At 48.6% G+C, this 21202-nt stretch overlaps 1 protein-coding gene across 2 annotated transcripts in view; it reads left to right on the top strand.

Moving 5' to 3' along the window:
• Galnt2 (polypeptide N-acetylgalactosaminyltransferase 2) overlaps positions 1-21202 on the top strand; it is a 132276-nt gene that overhangs the window by 66808 nt on the left and 44266 nt on the right. For both annotated transcript variants that reach the window (XM_028856356.2, XM_028856357.2), the window contains exons 2-3: positions 2460-2553; positions 13164-13317. In XM_028856356.2, coding sequence (XP_028712189.1) covers positions 2460-2553; positions 13164-13317 — 248 coding nt within the window. The remainder of the gene's footprint in view (positions 1-2459; positions 2554-13163; positions 13318-21202) is intronic.

Here is a 21202-nt window from a genome sequence, read left to right on the forward strand (position 1 = left end):
GCAGTCTCTCCCAGAGCCCTCCTAGAGTGCTTGCTGGTTCTCTGCTCTTGCCCAAGTTCACCCAGCCTGGGGATGCCACTTGTGCCTGCTGTACCCACAACCGTGGTAGGCTCGAAGGAGAGAGGGGCAGAAGTGTCCGGGAGTCTCAGTAGTGAGCCTGTCACTGGCCATGTGTGTTCTGAGATGTGGCTTCATGAGCCACATCCCGTCACTGCAGTGGGTTAGGGGGTGGAGCGGGAAACCACTTCCTTTAGAAGGTGGTACAGTAGATGCCCTGCCTGGGCTCCAGCCCTCGGGCTCTGGGTTCGAGTGTGCTTCAGCTTGGTCTTTGACAATAGGGTTGGTGATGGTTGTGTTGGCAGTTTTGTCCGTGCCTGCATAGACGGTCCCTCTCCAGGGCAGCAGCCCAGGCTGTGACTCTTCCTGCTCCTTCCCACCCTCCCCTTTCTCCTCACCATTGGGGATTTTGAGTGGAAGTCCACTACAAAGTAGTCCTGTTTGACCCTCAGAAAAGTATTTTTGAGTTTTAATGACATACTCAGAATGAGCCCCTGGTGACTTGCTTAACTGGAGGGTTAGGGTTTGGGGCGGCTTCTTAGCAGCTGGGTGACCTCTGTAATTGCTTAAAATCTTCAACCATATGAGTAAGGCAGGAATGGCTGCCAGTGTGTTGTTGGCTGAGCAGTGGCTGGTACGTGATGGATATTCCCCGACAGTGCACAGCCTTAGTAATCTTTCCCTCTGCTCAGGTCCACCCCCACCAGGTCCTTGAGCTATCTCATTCTTCATACTCACTGTGGCCTTTCGCCGCCGCCGCCACCTCCAGAATTAGGGTTATGGTAGACACAGTAGATGGGGAAGTTGGGGGCTAGGTGGGGAGAAAGTGTATTTTGGAAAAAAAAGGCTGATAGTTGACCTGGGTGTGTTGATTGTGTGACAGCCATAGACTAGGACTTGATTGGAACCACCAGCCCCAGAGACGGCATCAGCATTCGATTTTATTGAAGGTGAAATAGCTCGATCCAGTAGCCAGAGTATTTGAGAGGTCGAGTGCCCTGGTGGGAGGGAAGTATTATTAGTCACAGAATCTGACAAACCAGCTATGAAATAGAACCGGGTGCTTAATTAGAAGATGGCACTGTGCAGCCCCGCAGGGCCATAGCTGGCTGGTCTAGCTCTAATGGTCCCCTTTACCGTGAAACACAGTTGGCTGCGTTTTTAGGGTCACTGCGTAATCCTCACCAGGGGTGGGTTGAAAGTTCATTTATAATCCAATAATCAAAAGAGCTGATTACAAGCGTCGTTTTAGAACCTTCTGGCTGCAAGAAAATTTGTAAATCGTGTCCAGATGAATGTTAAAACATCTGTTGCTGTGGAGCAAAAAGTGCCAGGAGTCAGTGAGGTTGAGAAGCTTCGTGCTAGGTGGCCAGGTCAGGACATGATTTAGACCGAGGGGGTCAGTGTGTCCATTGTCTTCCTCCTCCCACCCCTGAAGGCCCTTCCTGTGATAAACCCAACCATATCACTGTACTGCAGAAGCCATGGGAGGAAGGAAAGGCTACAGAGAGAGGAGGGGCTAAGGACAGGGTGACTTCCCTTAAATGCAGATGATGGGCAGGGCAGGTAACATTTGGAGGGCCCAAGGACGTCTTTCTTAGAGCCAGCACAGCAGGGCAAGTGCACACAGCAGGCCAGGCCAAGGAATGGCACTACACAGAGAGCAGGCTGGGCTGCCAGTGGGGTTCCCAGTGCCCGGCATCCTCACCTGCTCCAGAAGTGCCCTTCCACGAGGGAGGCTTCCTATTTGGGCTATGCACAGAAACACTTTTTATTCTCAGAAATCAGATTGAAGTGGGTGGAAAATGCATTAAGCTATGTGGCTGTGGAGCTGTTATTTAGTTTGATTTAATGTTGATAAATGACAGCCAATTGTTTGCCCATATGGGTGGGATAAATTCCACCAGAGCTTATGTCTTGCTCTGTAGGCTGGCTCCCTGGCAGTCTCCTGTGAGCGCCTGGTTTACCGTCAGTAGGATTAATGTGCCCTCTGACATATTAGGAGCTTAGAGGGCCCAAACCTCGGAGATTTCCCAGAGCCTACCTTGGTTGCATGACTGGACCACCTTGATAACGATGACAATGCTGTGCGCAGCACATAGTTGCTGTGGTCCTCACCACAGAGCCTGGGATTCCAGAATTCCGAGTGATCTTTACATTGGTGTGCAGTCAGGCCGCAGCCCGAGGGAGGTGCAAGTGTGTTCCTGCAGAGATTGTCCCCCGCTTTCCCTAGAGTAGTCTAGACTTCTGGGTGGTCATGAAGATTGTCCTATGCTGGGGCCCTCCCTGCTCATTGCTGAGCCCCCCAGGGTGATGGCATCATGAGACACAGCCTTTGAAGTGGGTGAAGGTGAGCCAGCAGAGACCCACAGCTCACTCACTCACTGTCTTTGTTTCCCCAGGATGACTGGAACGACATCGACTCCATTAAAAAGAAAGACCTTCACCACAGCAATGGAGATGAGAAAGCACAGAGTGTGGAGACCCTCCCCCCAGGTACTGTATCTGGGCCAGGGCCAACCTTCCGTGGCCCTCCTAACTGAACAGACTGAGCACAGTGCTAGGAGCCGTGGCTCGGGGCAAACATTGAATTCCTTAAGCTACTGGACGCTGCCCGAGAGCACACTTTTGATTTTCTTGTCAGGACATTGGTGAGTGGGCAGCAGAATGTATTGAAAGAGAAAGAGTCAAGTATAAACACAGGATCTGAAGTTTTAGTCCGTGAAAAAAAATTTAAATAGACTTAATTTTTTCTTAAGGATTTTTAGGTTCATAGCAAAATTGTCAAAAGATCCAGAATGTTCCCATGCCATGCATTCACCTCCCCCCTTCCCATCTATATTCTCACCAGATTGGGACACTGGGAACAAGCCATGACCTACATTAACTCAGGGTCACCACCAAAGTCCACAGTGAGGGTCATTCTTGGTGGTAGGGCACATTCTGTGAGGTTTTGTTTTGTTTTGTTTTTTTTAAGATGTGGGTTTGTGTGGGTGTGTGGGTGTGTAAACCACATGCACACATGGGGAAGGAAGGACACGCATGTGCAATGGTCAGAAGACGGTGTTAGGTGTCCTCTGTCACTCTCAACCTGTTCTTTTGAGGCAGGGTCTTTTCTCAGCAAGCCCCAGTGATTGCCCAGTCTCTGCCCTCCTTGGAGCTGGAGGTACTGGTATGCATTACATACATACCTAATGTGTGTGGGTCCTCATGATTGCCCAAGTGCTCTTATCCACTTGAGCCATCTCTCTTGAGTTCTGACAGATGTATGACAGAGACCCATTGAATGTCAGAGTAGAGTGACTGTCTTGGAAACTGCCTATGCTCTGCCTGCTCTCCCCCCCTCTCCCCACCCCTGCCAAGTCCCAGATCTTCTTAGTGTTTTTCAGCATTACCTTTTCTGGGGTGGCATATGATTAGATCAGAGTCTACACTGGTATCTTTACTTACTAATACACACAAGTTCCTTCTTGTCTTCTCATGGCTTGATGGCTGATTTCTTTCTTTTCTTTAGGTTTATCTCCCCACCCTACCGTGTGTGTGTGTGTGTGTGTGTGTGTGTGTGTGTGTGTGTGTGTGTGTGTGTGTGTACATTTATGTGGATGTCTATAGAAGTCCTTTGTCTTGTAAGCCACTGGATGTCGGTTCTGAGAACTCAACTCCAGGCTTCTACAAGAGCAAAAAGCACTCTTAACCACTGAGCCATCTCTCCAGCCCTAACTGGTTAACTTTTAGCATTGAATAACAGTCCATTGCCTAGATATACCACAGTTTAATTTTGCATTCACTTGCTGAATGGTGTCTTCGTTGCTTCCAAGTTTTGGCAATTGTGAATAAAGCTATTGTATAAATAGTGATAATGCAAAACACAACTTTTGTCCCAAAGGTGGTTGAGTCTGAGTGAAATATGAGTGACCATGGCCTAAGACATGGATTTGGGGTGCCCTAAATGACATGTCCTACCATGGAAGAGATTCTGTGAAATTTTATAATTATAGCAAAGAAATGGCCGTGAAACAAGATGTTCAGCAAACGCACCAGTCAGGACAGCTGATAGGCAGTTGTAGCAGATCAAGGAATCTCCTCTCAGGTTTCCCATGCATTTTTTTCAGATACAGGGATTGGTAAGCAGCTGTGATTTTGGCTATGGATCTGAAAACTTTTTGTGTTACTTTCTAGAATTATATTTACATCTACGATCCCATTTGAGTTAGTTTTTGTGAGAGATGGAAGGTACCTGTCTAGACTTCTGGATTGATTTGTTTGTGTGTCCAGTTGTTGAAGGTTTACTTTTTTACTGGGTAGTGGTGATGCATCTTTAATCCCAGCATTCAGGAAGCAGAGACAGGCAGATCTCTGAGTTTGAGGCCAGCCTGGTCTACAGAACGAGTTCCAGGATAGCCAGAGGTACACAAAGAAACCCTATCTCAAAAAAAAAAAAAAAAAAAAAAAAAAAAAAGACATGATGTGACATTAAGAGCATGGAGGAAAAGGAAGAAGACCTTCAGAGAGAAGAAACTGCCAAGCTGAGGAGCTCCAGTCCAGATCCCAGTGAAGAGGTTACAGAAGGTTTCACTGCCTCCGCTACCATGAAGAAAACCACAGATGCGGGGGTCTTCATTATAAGCCGCTCACATCCGAAAACTAATAGGTGAATTTGACCAACAGCAAGCAGAGTCATGGCACTGGAACTCTGCTTGGCCCAGAAGATGTGAAGAAACTTAGTCTTATTTATTTAAAGGTCTAGATAAGTTGTTCTAGAGCAGTGGTTCCCAACCTTCCTAATGCTGCAGCCCTTTAATCCAGTGAGTGCCTCATGGAGTGGTGACCTCCAACCAGAAATTATTTTTGTTGCTACTTCATAACTAATTTTGCTACTGTTAGGAATTGTAATGTAAGTATCTGTGAAAGAATCATTCAGTACCCAAAGGAGTCATGACCCATAGGTTGTGAGCCACTGCTCTAGATTCTAAAAGCTGAAACTTTGCTTGTTGGAGGTTTCAGTATTAGTAAACTACTCTTTCCCCCTCCATTTTACTTTGCTTCCCTGCATTTTGAAGCTGTTTTTTTTTTTTTTCCTGGTCACCCCACCACCAACACTTGTTTGTTAATAGAAGAAGTGTTTTAGATATTGGGGATCTAGTATCTATGCATAAAATCAATTTTTCCTTGAAATTTTGTGTTTGTCATTTGAGATGAGTTTTTAGGTATCAGGGATGCAATGTCCACACTTAAGAGCTGCATGTGTTTATAACAAAACAAGACAGTAATGTGCATTTGGATAAACATAAGCCTATTTTCTGACCTTTTTAAATGCAAACTCTTTGCCTTAAATGGTAGAAAATTTAGATTCACAAAATTAAAAAAAAAATCAAAACATTGCTTTGGTGGGATAAAAACAGAAAGTTGTGTAGTTGTCTATCCCATACATACGGATGGGCTGACTGGCTCTGGAGTGTTAAATCTGCCCTGCAGGTTAAACCCCAATTGCAACGGCTGCCTTAAGGTATTTTCATCGTGCAGTTAATCAGTAGCTCCACTTCTCAGTGCTAACAGCCATGAAAAGCACGCTGTGACCTGTCAGCATCAGAACGTCAGAACGTGTGTGTTCAGCTTGTATGTCTGCAGAGCTGATGTGGATGTTAGCTGCAGGAAGGTAAAAAAAGCTGCTACTCCTCAGTAGGCAGGACGCTCAGGTTAACAACAGATGAGTGGTGTTGCAGGCTGTCAGCATTGTTGGTTTGTTTCTGTCTAATCGCTACTTCTGTTGTAGAGGACTAGCTTTTCCATTTCAATGGTGTGTCCATTTTATTAATGTTCGGCAAAAGAATTGATGTTATAAAAATGAAACAGATCTATAATTTTTTGGAAAAATGATAAAATTACATGTGTAGGTAACCTATTTATATACTGCTATAAAGTATTTCTTGAAGAGAGATTTGCAAAGAAGCTATTACCCACATTGGATGTATATTTAAAGATCCTGGATACCAGGAATATAAAAACAAGTGGATATATTTAACCATAACATACTGTGATTCATCAAATAGCACGGACTTTCATTTTATGAAGTGTATCTGTTAACACAGATTTAAACTGTCACTTGTCTACCATGTGGGGACATAAGTCATGGGATCAAATGGAAGGATTTGAACTAATGCTGACTCAGGTTGTGTTGTCCTGTATCGTCTTTTCAGGGCTGCCGGTTGGGAAGGGCAGCATTCTGTTTACAAATCTGTTCATGTTGGCCGAAATTTTGGTAGTGTCTTTAATAAAGATGTTTGTCTCCAGCATCCAAAAAAAAAAAAGAAGTGGGAAGAAGTTTACTTTTTCTGTTATCTTTCCTTTGTCAAAAGTCAACTGACTGTGTGTATGTATTTCTGGCTTTTTATTCAGATCAATTGATGTATTTGTGTATTTTACCAAAACCATAATTACTGCAAGTTTATAAAAGTCTTCAGTTTGGGGCATGTCAGCCCTCCGTCACATTTCTCTCTTTCAGGACAGCACTGGCCCTCCGGGTCTTCTGCTTTCACTTGAAATAGCCTGTTTGTAATGGCCACAAAGCAGCTCACAGAGACTTGAATGGCACTGCTTGACTCTGGATCAGGCTGAGAGAACTGACATTTGACAGTCCTGGGTCCCCATCCACAGGCATGGAGTATACGGCGGCCATTTATTCCCTTGTTCTCTGGTGTCTTTCATCAGAGCTTTGTAGTTTTCGTCCTATAGGTATTTTACATAGTTGGCTAGATTTCAATGTAAGATTCATTTGGGTAGTGCCAGTGTAGATGCTACTGTATTTCTGACTTCAGATTCCACTTGTTCGTTGCTGATAGACAGCGATTGCAGCCTTTTCTCAATCAGTCTCATGTCTCAGTCCTGCTGAAATTGCTTCCGGACATTTGGTTTTTGTTTCTTCCATACCTTATACATAGATAAGCATGGCATGTGCAAAGATGTTTTTTTTCTTTCCTATACATTTAGTTTTTATTCCCATTTCCTGTCTTTTTGCATTAACTAGGACTTTTGGTGCAGTGTGAAAGAGGATAGTCCTCTTACTGTGTTTCTCATCAGTGAGACAGTTGAGTTTCTCATATTTGAGCTATAAATTTGTTTCAGACATTATTTGTCAACTTAATTTGCTGAGAGTTTCTGTCATGGAGTTGTTGGATTTTGTCAGGACCCTTTCTGCATCATTTGATATGGTCATGTCTGCGCTTCATTGATTTGTATTTGCCCATCCAACCTTAAATAACCATTGTAAATCTCACCTGTGGAATGGAATTCTTCCTGTACATTCCTGGATTTGATTTGCTAATATTTCGTTGAGGATTTTTGTATATGTTCATGAAAAAACTGTTCTGTAGTTTCGTTTTCTTCTGTTGTCCTCTGGCTTTGGTGTTGGGCCAGTTCATTCCACTTACTGCCCATAACTGCTAGGCGTCCATCACAGAGCCACCAGACTCCCAGAGCCACTCACTTGCACATTGGACGCTGCCACAGTCCACACTCCCTGCAGAGGAAGGATGTCCGTAGTAAGGCGTCCTCAGCACTCTGATCTACTCCCCCCGGATTCTCCTGGGAGCAGGGCTTTCAGAGATCCTGGCGGATTAGCATTGCTCTGGGTGGTGATGACTGAGGTGGGTGGAGGCAGCATTGGGTATGGATCCCGCAGTGACTGTGACTGCTTCTGCAGAGGGCTTAGGAGGGAAAATAGACAGCAGGTTAGCCTGGGCTAGCTCCATAGTGAGACTTTAGCCCCCAAAGAAACATGCAAACAAAAAAAACCATGCACCATTCAGAGAAGAGCTCTTTGAAGATTGGCCCATGAACATTGGAGCTGGGCATAAACCTTCTGAATGGAGAGCAGCTGCTCCTGCTCATTGCTGTTTGAAACTGCTCATTCGATAGCATCAATAATTCTAAACAAATTCTGTGTCTCCCCTGTAACATCTGGCAATTCCTTAGATTTATTGATAAATTACTTTTCATTGCTTTGAATTCCCTGCTTTTCCATCCCTAATATGTTGTTTTAGGATGCTTTATTTCAAGAGAAGTTTCTCACAGTGCAGTGAAATTCCTGCCATACCAGATACCGAGGAATAATATCATTTGCACCCTTCATTGTGGAAGCAGGCCTGTTTTGCTGCAGTCCTGGCTTTGTCCTGGCCTTCTCTTCTGTGCTGGACACTTGCTAGAGCAGGGGTATCATGAGGTTTTTCTTTCAAGCACAGGAATATTAGGTTCAGTTTGAGTTCAGGGGCTTCATGGGCACAGGCATCTGTCTGTGGGTTATTGCATGCCCCCTTTCCCATGCTGTCCCAGGAGAACGTGGTTCCACTCTAGATAAGCATTCTATCCAGGGTGCTGGCGTTTGCTTGAGCTGCCTCTGCTGGGGGAGTCCACATCTGTGCAGAACTCGGAGCCCGTGACGTGCAGGCTCCTGTCTGCCCAGACACCTGTGGTGATAAATGGCACACCCGTCTTCAGGAGCATGTGTCGGGTACCCTGTCCTTGCACCCAGAAGCCTGTTAAGAGCATGTACATGTGTCTCACAGTGCCTGCTTTCCAACATGCACTAGGCCTGCCGATTTTGTGAAAACTCATTATAGATTGATGCGATTATTCTTTCAGGAATGAGGTTTAGTAAAAACAAAACTTTTAAGAAAGAACTCTACATTATTTTAAATTAAATGTATTGATACACGTCATGTAAAGTCTGACATACTGATTGAATAGCTCTGTGGTCTTTTCAGGTTCATATATAGATGGGTTATTAGAAACCTGACATCAGCTTTCCTCTGGCCCTGAGGAGTTCTCTGTCCTGGTCACCCAAGCCCTGAGCTGGATAGATAGCCTCCCTGGGCTTCTGCCTCTGTGTGTAGCAGGCCTCTGGGTGCTCCTGCCCAAGGGCAGGTGATATGGGAGATTTCTTGAACTGAACTGGGAACCTAAGGATTGCAGTCAGAAGAGTGACTCATGAGCCTCACAGGAGGCTCTGGGATAGAGAGGCCTCTTTGGAGTCCAGCCATGTCTAACTAAAATGTTGAGTTGCAGTCCCAAACTCAAGGCTGACACCTATTGCAGTCTGAATGTCAGGAGGAGTCTGGGTAAGTCATCTGTGGGAAGAGTGGAAGGAGATATGAGTGGCCGGGAGGCAGGGTGTGTGTGTGTGTGCGCGTGCGTGCGTGTGTGTGTGTGTTACAGCCTGTAGGCAAAGGTAGGCAGTAGCCAGGACAGGACATTGTAGGGAAGACAGGTGGAGGATGTCATCTTCACAGCACCATCCCTGGGTCCCCTCTTCAGGGCCCACAGAGACTCATCCTTTCTCTCCCAAGGGCATGGTGATCCATGTTCACTGACTCATCCCTCTCCTGACTCTGAGCTGTTGTTTCCATGGCTGCAGGCTGTGGGCTGGGAATGATGGGCAAGGAGCGCTCATGCCTCCTCTTGCTGTTAGCCCAGCCCTTCCTCCAGCTCGCCTCCGCTGGCCACCTGAGACTGTCCAGCAGTGAATGGACAGGAGAGGAAGGCCACTCCTTCCCCCATCTCCAGTCCCTGGGGATAGCATTAGAAAGAAATACGTAGGTGGCAGTTGTTTTCATCCTGAAGAACCTGAGCTTTGGTTTAGGCTTCCTGTTTCCTGACTGCCAGTTGGAGGTCTTTCCTGGTCTGCTGCTGCAGGAGAGTGAGTGCCAGTGTGAAGCTGTGCTCTTCCAAGTCAGGCCTAGGATTTGGCCAGTTTTACACTTGCCTTCGTCCAGGATGAGACAACAGTATTGAGACAGTGGAGGCAGGCATTTGTGACTGGTTAGGAACCTAGAGGAAGAACTGAGGCTGAGAGGAAGAACCTACAGGTGGCTGGAGCTGTGCCCAGGAAGTCTGGATCCCATCTTAAGGGGGAGTGGAAGATTGGAGTAGTACAGGGTCAGTGGGAACACGCTCGAGCCAGTGCTCCTCAGAGGACAGTCTTGAAGGTGGCCTTAGACTGGTTATGCACAGTTTCTGGAGAGGCAGGACCTAAAGGACTGCCTGGGCTGCAGGTAAAGACATACCAGCCCAGTCAGTGTGGGCTCAGACTGCTCCTCCTGACTCTGGGTCACTGTCATACCTCATTTTTATGGCTGGTCTCAACATGCATTGCAACACACAGCTCCACTCAAAGGCTCTGCTTGGGAGAAGTTCACTCCTAACCTGCTGCTGAATGTTTTCACAGCCCTGCCCAGTGAGCACCTGCTCCCCAGCCAGCTTGGGGTGATGTGCTCTGTGGTTCTCACAGTCTGGATGCTCACTTTATTTTCTTGTCAACTTTGATGATGGAGCTAGCTTCTGCTGCTTCCTGTGAAATGTTATCTCGGGCTTTTCCATCAGCTCAAGGTGGGAGTGTGTGGGAGCAGGGCTGTGACTGGTGACTGGAGCCTTTTCCAACCTATCACAAAATTGATATTTTGTTTTCTTGGGGTTGTTTTTGTTGTTGTTTTATTGTTCTAGAACTTGTAATCTCCAAAACTGAAATTTTAAGCTGTTAGGCGTGCAGGTGGCCTGTGACTCTGAGGACTCAGTGGATTGCTCTTTTGTGTGGCTTGCGCTGCCCAGCTCTCAGCTCTCCACACCTGGCTGCCTGCCTGTCTGTGTGGGCTGGGCTGGACTCAGGTGTGAGCCTCGCTTAGAGGGCCTGGGCCAGGCTGGAGTAGAGGCCAGCTGGGGACGGGCCAGGCTGGAGTAGAGGCCCCTGAGCTTCCTTCCTCTGCTCTGCTGCCTCTGCCCCAGGAGTCTCCAACCTGACAATTCTGCATGATACAGACCAATTTCCATGATGTTCTTGAGCCCAGTGTTTTTCAGATTACGGGTTTTGAACCATTCTTAGATGATGAAGCCATATTTTGTCACACTCACTTGAAAACACAGGCTGCACCTGTGCCTTCCCTCTAGCGAGGGTGAGTGTTAACACTGGTAGGCTCTAGCCGTTTGTGTGAATGCCTGAGACTTCTGATTCGGGACGGGATGCCTGTCACAGTTGAACGCATCTGCAGCCCCATGGCATTCTCACATCCTAACACACTTTCTGAAAGGAAAGGCTACTTCAGTCTCTAGCCCTGGGGCTTTGGGCCCTAGGGAGAGTCAGCATCATGGCAAGGGTGGGATCTGTGGGTCCAGCTGGAGATGGTCATGGTCAGAGGGAGGAGCTGCTGCAGAGTAATGGCATTTGGTGAGGTGTCACAGGCTTTTGACCTCAGCTCAGACAGGCCTTCTGGGGGGCTTTCTGGCCTGCAGGTTTAGCTGTGGCTCGCTAGTCTGTCTTCCTCCCCCTCAGAACATGCACACTTCAGTGGGGCTGGATGAATCTGCCTTGTCACCTAGGCCTATGGATCTAGCATGATGCCAGCGTGTGACTAGTGCCTCAGAGATACTGAGGCAAAGCTGTGAAGTGTCCTACAATTTCATGGCCTGATATACCACATAAAACCCTCTCCATGACCACATGGCACCCCCAGAGAGGGCATAGGAGTCTGGACTACAGGGAAGATGCCAACAGGAAGGAATTGACAAGACTAAGAAATGTCTGGGGGTGGACAGGCTCTTCTAATGACCTTCTCCCCAGAAAAGACCTGTCTATGAGGAATGACTGGGTCCTGTCTGTCATGGGGTGTCTCTGACAGCTACACTCTTTATTTCTCCATAAGGTCAGGCATCCTGACAGCTGCAGAGAGAACCCCGAAGAGGCCTCACAGGGAGCTGTGGCAATACCCTTTCTTAGGGTGTGGTATTTTCTACACTATGGGAATGTGTCCCTCTCCTGATGTCAGTGATTGTGCTGACAGTAATGGTATTCAGAGGGGAAGCATGTTTAGGTGTATTGGAGGCAGGGAGAGCTGCAGGAATGAATCATGGATACCCTTAGCCCAGTGGTATTTAGCAGCATAGGACCCTCTTTCCAGGGAGGAAAGAGGGAAGTAAGTGATGATTTTAGTGAGCTCAGAGAGCACATAGCAGAGCTGAGCATGGGGGTAGGAGGGTCAGGAGGTAGGGTCATCTTTAGCTGCCTAGTAAGTTTGAGGATAGCCTGGGCTACATGAGCTACTGTCTTAAAAACCAAGCAGCTAAAAGAACAGACAGCCCCCTGGGTGGTGTGGCTCTAGCCCACCTCCCCTCCTGCCAGCTTCGCCTTAGCCATTGACCTTCTCCTGGAGGCTCAGTCTGGAGGTGCCTTGACTGTCACCTCTGCGCTGCTGAGGACCTTCAGTGCCATCTCCAGGTGGCTTTGTTCTGGGCATAGGTTTGGGACCCCAATAGTCCAAACACTTATTCTTGTGGTGCTTGGCTGCACAGCGGAGTGCTTTATTAATTTACACATACACTGTCTCTTTTGCCTGCCTGGAATGCTTTGGGGACATGACCAAAGTCCCCAGGAACCTGGACAGAGAACACCCCTTCACAGAAAGTGCCAGAATTGCCAGCAAAGTCTTGGGAAGCTTTGGATGGAGCCTGACTGCTGTAGGAGTCCATCAGAGTCCAGCTCTGACCTGTCGAAGGGTTCTTGAGGGGATGAGAGAGGAATAAGGAAGTATTAGAGATACAGGCGGAGACGACAGAGAAAGAGACACAGGATAGCTTCGAAGAGGCCCTGGGTCAATACCCAGTCACCTCAAGGTTTATTCCAAAGGGCTTTTATTCAATGTCAAGGGGCAAGGCAAAAGACCTCCCCCTTTGAAGATCAAAGCACAATGTACAGCCAAGTGTAGACCCTTCCAAACACCTGGTAACCACGCCCCGTGGCCAAATCATCCCATCATGAAGCTCTGCTGGGTAAAGCAAGCTCAGATTCTCTGACCTTGACTGAGGTCTCGCTAAGAAGCCTCTGTGGGCATCCACAGACTGCCAGGCCTTTTACTCTTGTCTTGCAAACTGCAGACTCTCAGCTCCCATATGACAGTGCTTGGGGCTGTTTTCAGCTACTTTTTTTTTTTTTTTTTTTTGATTGAAATTGTCATCCTATGAACAAGCCAAGGCCTCTGTTTCTTGATTTAACACTCATTGCCATTTCTGGCAACACTCTGGTTTTATATCCACTTGTCCCACACCTTCTGTTCTGCCTTTTCCAGGGAAAGTCCGGTGGCCAGACTTTAACCAGGAGGCGTATGTTGGTGGAACAATGGTTCGCTCTGGGCAGGACCCCTACGCACGCAACAAGTTCAACCAAGTAGAGAGTGACAAGCTGCGTATGGATCGAGGCATTCCTGACACCCGGCATGACCAGTAAGTCCCTTCCCCATGTTGGAAAAGAGCTGGAGAAACGCTTCCTTGTGCCACTGGATTTCCTCACCCATGTAGCGTTGTCTAAGCAGGAAAGATGCTGAAGTGAGGCTCATGCCTCTTGACAGTTTGCAGAGGCAGCAGGCTATTGGCCAGCAGAGGAATCAGAAGGAGAAAGTTGTACAGGCCTTGTATCTGCTGATCATTTAGTATTTTGAAGCTGTGTTCATAAACACTGTTCACAATCTTGGAAGGAAGAAAATCTAAACTTCCACTTACTGGGCCAGCTCTAGTGGGGGAACTTTCTGGAAATCAGAGGAGAGGTTAACTTCTCAGCAGAGCTGGGAGGAGCGAGGAGCAGGACAGGTGGTAGCAGCTCACTGCTGGCACTAATGGAGAAGGGCCGTCACACTCTCTTGTTTTTCAAGACTTGGGTGGAGGGTGGGCTGACTACCAAGCTCAGCTCAAGGCATCCTCAGACACTGAAGACTAGTCTGGCACCACTTATAAGGAAAGAGATCTCCAGCCTTGGTCCTCCCCTCCATGCCCTGAAGTTTGACTGGAGAAACCTTGACAGAGCATTGTCCACTCTGGCACCTTGGGATGGGCTGGTTTTGGTCGGGATCACTGAGAAATGAGGAGCTGCTTCTCATATCTCTGAACCCTGAAGGCAGCTCTTGTCCTGAGTAGGTGGATCTCTCTATGAACGAAGTTGCTTCCAGAGCCACTGATTTCTTGGGGAGTGGGGCATATGGTGGATCTCACATCTGCCAGTGGTCAGACGGGGTGCACCCTGGGTCTGTGCATGTTCAGAAGCACTGCCAGGGCCTACACTATCCACCTGGGAGCCATATCTCTGCTTCTGCATGCCTGGCACAGGCGTCAGCACAGGGATCTAGGACACCGAGGAAGAGGGGCCTACCAGGTGATACCACACAGGTGCAGGCCTGGTCTTCCTCCTGGTTGCTATCCGGGTGCCGGTCATCTCTGGACACACACAGACACCGTGTACCACAGGTGTGCTTTGTTGAGTTTATCGTATCTGCCGTCAGAGTCCAGAGACCGAAGACAGCAAAGCAGGAGGCAGGAACACATGGACCTAGAGGACTGGAAGACAGCTCTGTGCCCTGATGGAGGGTTCCCCTCCTGCCTGTCTTAGGATCAGGTGGTGGGTACTGCTAAGGGTGCAGTCCTTTCCTTCCCCGCCATCTTTGGGGAGTGGTCAGCACTGGTACTCAAAACAGTTTTTATACAGAAAACACAGCTTTGTTGTCCTTTGGGACCAGGGAAAAGCCTGTGGGTTATTTACTATGTGACCCCTGTAACCACACTGAAACAGATTCATGGTGTCAACTTTCATCCTCCAGCCACACCAGATGATTGCCTTACTTCATTTCTTTTTCTTTCTTCTCTTAAAGGCCGTTCTGTTCAGCTCTTTTGTTGTACTTCTGGTTATAGCCATCCTGTTTCACTCTCTAAAACAAGGGCAGTGGGCCTCGGTCCCAGGGCTCCTGGGAGTTCTGAGTGGAGTTTCAGACAGTGACAGCCTTGAGCTCGAAGACCTGTACGTGGTCACGGGTGTGTGCATGTCTAGGGACAGCCCTTTGCTCATTTCGGATGGTCCAGAGTGTATCCCCACTCCCTTTCCCCGGCTAATAGGGTGTGATGTCAAGATGCCCCTCGGACCTACTTCAGGATCCTCACAAGCCACTATGGGACATGCAAAATTTTCTTCAGAGGCACTGGACTAGGAGCTGCTGACGTAAGGCTGGAAGGGTCAGTGCTTATCAACGTGACAGGATTATACTCACCTAGGAGACAAGGCTCTGGCCACATTTGCAAGGGAGTTTCTAGATTAGATTATTTGAGGTGGGTCTCACCTCAAATGTGGGCACCCATGAGCTGGGGTCCCAGGGTGAATAAAGAGAAAGCAAGATGAGCACCAGCATTTATCTTTCTTTGCTTCCTGGCAGATGTCATGTGATCAGCAGATGTCATGTGACCAGCTGCCTCATGGTAAGCCATGGTAAACTGCACTGTGAGCCAGAGTAGACCCTTCTTTCCTTGTGTGGTCAGATATTTGGTCACAGAAGTGACAAGGTAACTAATACAGGGTTTCAGCCTCTGGAAATAGAGCCCAGCGGAGTTACGGTAAAAATGTCACCTGGCTACTTGAGCTGACTGAAGTTTAATCTCCGTGTGATCATTGAGCTTTGTGTCACCAGCTGCTGCTGAGCTGATTTTCCCACCAAGATTTCACCATGGCACGCTCTTCTTTGAGCACGAAAAGGTGCAATTTGGGGCTTGTCAGCATGGAACTTGGTTTCTCAGCAGCTGCCTCCATTGTGAGCTTCTCAAATTTTCTCAAACTCTACAGACATATTATTTTTCAATATTTTTGGAATGATTGTTTGTCTAAGCTGATTTTGGACTGCCTCTCCCAGGATGGGTTGATTCTGCCTGGCCTGTGTTGGCCTCCTTGGCCTGTGTTACAGCAGCCACTGGGAGCCTTCCCCATTGGTTAGATTGAGGCAAATTAAATCCTGCACAGCCTGACAGCTCCTGCCAGGGAGCTTTGACCACTCTCCTTAAGTTGGCCCCAGGAAGCCATCTCATGGCATCAGTGGAGAACACCAGGCTTTCTCTTTGCCCCGCCCCCCACAAAGGTTCTGGGAGAGCAGTGTTAACACAGCCCTGGAGTGTCTGACTTGTAACTCTGCAGCACCCTCCTGTGTGGGCTGAAGCCCTCATACTGCAGAAATCAGGCCCTGTGAAAGCAGATTCGGGAGATGGTGCCCAGAACCCTCCGGGCCTGGATTGATGCCCTGGATTCTTTCAGTGCTTCCATCTATGACTTCTGTCCCCTGCAAAGTGACTCTGGTTCTTTCGTGTGCTTTTGGCTCATGGGACCCCACCAGAACTCTTCATTCCCTCTGGCCAGCAGCCAGGGGAAGCATGGGTGTTTATGGATGAATCGACATGTCGAAGTCCCAAGTCGCCAATGCGTCTGTATTTGGAGATAGGTTCTTTATTAGATATGGTTAAGGTAAAATAAAGTTTTGAGAATGGGGTCCTGATCCAGTGGGACAGGTATCCCAATAAGAGGATGGAGGGAAGGAAGAGGTTAGGTAAGAGTGAGGGAGACTGAGAGGAATTAAGAGTAAGATCTTCCCCTTGGCCATAAGAGGATATGGTGGGAAGGTGGCCATCTGCCAGCCCAGAAGGAGACCATACTGAGTGCCAACCCTTGATCACAGGAAGATCCATATGCGATAAACTATCTGGCAGAACAGAAGCAGACAGCCGAGAAGGCCACCTGTATGGGCCGCCATGGGTAGAAGTGGCCCAGCAGGTCCTGAATGACTCAGAGAGCACCTTGTCTGTGGATACTTGCGTCGTCTTCGTATCCCTCAGCAATGGGGTATGAGCCAGGCAGGTCTCTTAGCTTGTGTGGCCATTTAGAAATGCTTCTGTGAGGACAGTGTGTAGCTTCCAAGCAGAACTCAAGTTTTGGGGTGTCTCCTCTCTGCCAGGAGCTCAAGGTTGTTTACTTTAAAGTCTTTTCTGTTGGGAAAGCAACAAGCCTTCATGGAAACACACCGTCAGGGATTTCTTTTCCCTGCTGGCCAAGAGCCCTCCTTTGTGTTGTCTCATCAAATCCCATGAAAATGAAATGTGTTTAGTGAAGGCAGATTCCCCGGCTTCCTGTGCTAAGTCAGTTTCACGGCTGCTCCTTTTCTTCTTCTCTTGAATTTCAAATGTTGGGACTTTGAAATGTACTTGTATCTCGCACTAAAAGATGGCCCTGAGATTAGGGTGTCCTGCTGAGTGCCCCAGAGGAGCACCTGATGAGGGGCTGCCCAAGTTACAAACCTAACTGTTTGTCCAGCAGGCTTCCAACTAGAATGTCTCATCGTTGCTCAATTTGCACAGTGTGGTTGCTCAGCTCTGGTATTCTGAGAGCTCTGACTTAAACAACCACTTTCAGCAAGGCTGGCTGTGAACAAAGGGGCCATACTCACACCCTCGGGGATGACACTCTCTTGAGGATGTCACTGGCTTCCAGCAGGACACTGCAGCTTAGTTGGGTGTTTGGCTTGCTGGCTGGGCTTACTTTACTGTCTCGGAATCACCAGTGTTGGCCATGTTCTGAGAGGACGGCCAGGATTGGAACTGTGGTCTAGACTTAGCCCCGACTCTCAGTGTCCCTCTGGAGAATAAACACTGCTCATGCCAGGAGAAGGCTCTCAGGAGCCTGCCAGCACAGAGTGAGTGAGGCCTTGGCAAGGTGGTCATTATGGGACCTATGATTTTCCGTTGTGAGGAAAGACCTGGGTGAGGGCAATTTGGTTCCCAGTGTAGCTGAGGGACCAGAGCACCCTAAGCTTGGTCTTGCAACATCGTATGTGTACTGCTGAGCTCACATCTTTTAGTTGGAGGGCTGTCACCTTTCTGGGGGGGACCCACCTGTGTGCTCCCGCTTCATGTTGTTAGGCAGTTGGTCTTGTGGGCCCCATGGCCTGTGAGGTGGAGTTTGGCCGAAGCACAGGGCAAGCCTTCACAGCTTGTATTCAGTCTCATGTGTGTTAGTTTTCTCACTCAGTGTATACTGGCGTGAGGTAGACAGGTCTGTCTGGAGACTTAAGTTCCCCCAAGGCCTGACTCAGAGCTCATCTGGGCAGCAAACTGGAATTAGGCCTTGGTGGGTAAGCCTAGGTGTCTTTCCGTCCCTCTCCCTCTCTGGAGTGGTTTGGATTAGGCTTGTGTGTTAAAGGCTTGGTTGTCCCCAGTGAGCTGGGTGGAGACCTGGGAAAGTGACTGGACCATGAGGACTGACTTTGTCCAGGTAGTGATTGTGGATGGCTTCACCGTTTGTCGGGCTGTTGCGGGGAGGAGTGGAAACTTACTAAGTGGACTTAGTTGAAGAAAGTGAGGCCCTGTGGACTCTATCACGTAACTCCACTTCCCTCCGCTTCCCCCATGCTTCCCGACAGCCATAGGTGGGCAGCTTTGTCACCCTGTGCTTCTCCCTTACCACAGACCCTCAGCGATGGGCCACGTGACCATGGACTGAAGCTTCTAGAACTGGGGTCTAAACCTTTCCCTCTTTGGGCTTACTCTGTGGGTCTTTTGTCATAGTACCCGACGGCTGACAGATACTACTAGTAGGTCTTGGCCAGGGTAGGCAACTGGGACCTTTAGGGTGCCACCTTGAATCTCAGTAGCCCTTGTCCCTGGGAAGCCAGAAGGGTTATGAGGTTATTTATATGTCTGCGGTATGCCATGAGCACCAAGTGCCCACAGGAGTCTGAGCGCCCAGCTTCAGGGCCCTCTCTGTGCTCCGTTGCTGGGTGCAGCGGCCTTGCTGCCATGCTCCAGAATCCTTTATGGTCCTAACTTTAGTCATGGGCCTCTGCCATGTGACCTGATTCACCCAGAATCAGGAAGCAGTGAATATTGACAGCTGGCAGCTGAACTCACTCCCAAGGGAAACTTTTTTCTCTGGCACAGATGGAGAGATCCTGAGAAGCTGGAGGAAGGTTGGCCATCATTGTCCAGTTCAGGTTCTCCAGGCCAGCAGGGAAGGGCCTGCCATCCATCAGTGTGTCTTCCTTTTGGTTCCCTTTATGTCCCGGCCACAGCCTGCTCTTGGCCACTTTCCTGTCTAAGCACCGTCCCCTTTGGACCCTTTGAGGTGTGACAGGCACTGGAGAAAGGACCTGGCCGTGGCAGTGTGTGGCTTGGGCAGCAGTTTCCCTTGGACTGTGCCAGCCTCTCTAAAGACCTGCAGGGAGTCACCGCCTCCATGATTTTCAGCAGGGTTACAAAGCTTATCCCCACATGCCTAGCTACACATGTGGCTCAGTTTCTCCATCTGTTATGCTGGGCAGAAATAGGTGATGCCAAAACAGTAATGCAGATTTGGTTTCTTATTCTTTGGTCCTTCCTTTCTTCCTGGGTCCTGGGCTTTGTGATAGCAGTGAGTACATCTCCCACCACCCCCACACCCCCAGTTCTGCAGCTAGTTAAACAGCTCATGGCTGAGCAGCCATCACTTTCTAAGGTTGACCAGGGCTGGGGACACTTAGCCTGAATCCCTGTGCTTTTGTTTGAGATTTGCTGGTAAGTTCCTGCTCGTCCTGGTGGGCTGACACCCTTGTCATATGAAGTCTCTCCATTATTCGTTTTGTTTCCTGTGCACATTCTCGAACCTTCTCTATGAAGTGTGTAGAGTGGCCTCTTATTTACTTCTGGAGTTCCATCTGCTCTGACAAGCTTTGTCTTGTGCAGGAGCATTTAGTCCTTGCGTGTTTGATGTGTGCTCTGGAGAACTGAGTTTAAGGCCAGTATCTCACTGTGCTCCAAGTCCTGCCTGCTGTATCCTTTCCACGTGTCCTTCTCATTCTGGGTGAGTCTAGTTAAAGCTTCAATTGTGATCAACTAGCAGAGTCCAAGATGAATGAGCATTTGTTACTTCTGGAGCAGACACCTCCCCACCCCATTGTTTTCTGCATGCACGCACGCACGCGCACACACGCACACACACCACCCACCCCATGAGAAGGGTGTGTATATATGGGACAGACAGAACTGCTCAGGATACCTTAAATGTCCTTCATTTCTGTAAATACCCTTCAGATTCATCCAACATTTGTGTTCCTATCCTCATTCCTCTTCCTGCCCGGGGCCATTGTCCATCTGTATCCCATAAGCATGTCACAGTGGCTCCTCTTGGTACCAGTTCACTGGCTGTAGACCTGTTGATCTGTTTGTCTGAAGACGTCTGTTTCACTTTCATTTTTGAGATGCTCCCACCGCCCCAGTTCAGAGTGCAGGGCTCTTGGACGGCAGTTGCTGCTTCTGCATCTGTCTTTGCCCTCCAGTTATTCTGTTACTCTCCCACTGTTCCTGGTGAGCATTAACTGTGACTTCTTCTTTGTGGTCAGTTTGTCTTTGATTACAGTTAGATTTTAAGATATATCTCTCATGTTTGCTTTTTAGTAATTTATAGCAACTTGTGGACATTGCTTTTTGTTATTTAAGCTGTTTGGGGGTTTGAAGGGTTTAGGGGATATGAGCGTCTGTAACCTCCCTTCTACTAGCCTTGTGTGCCCCTTCTCTCCCTCTAAGTCCCTTATCACATCCTTGTTGGGTATTTCCACTGGTCCTCTGCCCTCTTGTGTTCTTATTTTTATTCCTCTGTCTCCGTGTAGCCTGCTTCCTGCTCAGTGACTCCTGCTTGTCATTATTAAGTCTGCCTGAAATCTGTCTGCTGAATTCCCACGTAGAATCACTGCATTCTGGTAGTGAACAGGTGTAGAGATATTTGAAGGCTATACCTGCTGTTCCCATCTCCCAAGGAAGATATACTTAGCTAAGATAGGCAGATCACCTTCGTACCATGCAGAACTGAACCACGGGCTGGCTGGGTTCCATTGACTGGAAGAGGTCTGGAAGTTTCCAGGTCTTTCTCTTTCCAGGAAGCAGCCCCTAGGATTTCCACCCTAATTTCAGTCCCTTTGTTTTCAAGTCCTGATTTGAGTTCTGGCCTCCCCAGCCCCCAGGGTACCTCCAAAACTTGAGTTGTTTTCCTGTCCACAAGGTCATTGCTCTGTTGGATGTATTTTGCCCTGGTGGTTTCACAGGTGCGGGAGGGGGGGGGTGCTGGGGGGGGTGCGGGGGGGGAGGGGGGCAACAAAAGGGCTGGCCCCCTCTCCGGTGCATCTGTCCACCTGGCCCCACTCTCCGGTGCATGTGTCCACCTGGCCCACTCTCCGGTGCATGTGTCCACCTGGCCCACTCTCTGGTGCATCTGTCCACCTGTCCCCACTCTCCAGTACATCTGTCCACCTGGCCCCACTCTCCGGTGCATCTGTCCACCTGGCCC

The sequence above is a fragment of the Peromyscus leucopus genome, chromosome 5 (assembly GCF_004664715.2).
Source record: "Peromyscus leucopus breed LL Stock chromosome 5, UCI_PerLeu_2.1, whole genome shotgun sequence".
In the NCBI taxonomy this organism is placed as follows: Eukaryota; Metazoa; Chordata; class Mammalia; order Rodentia; family Cricetidae; genus Peromyscus; species Peromyscus leucopus.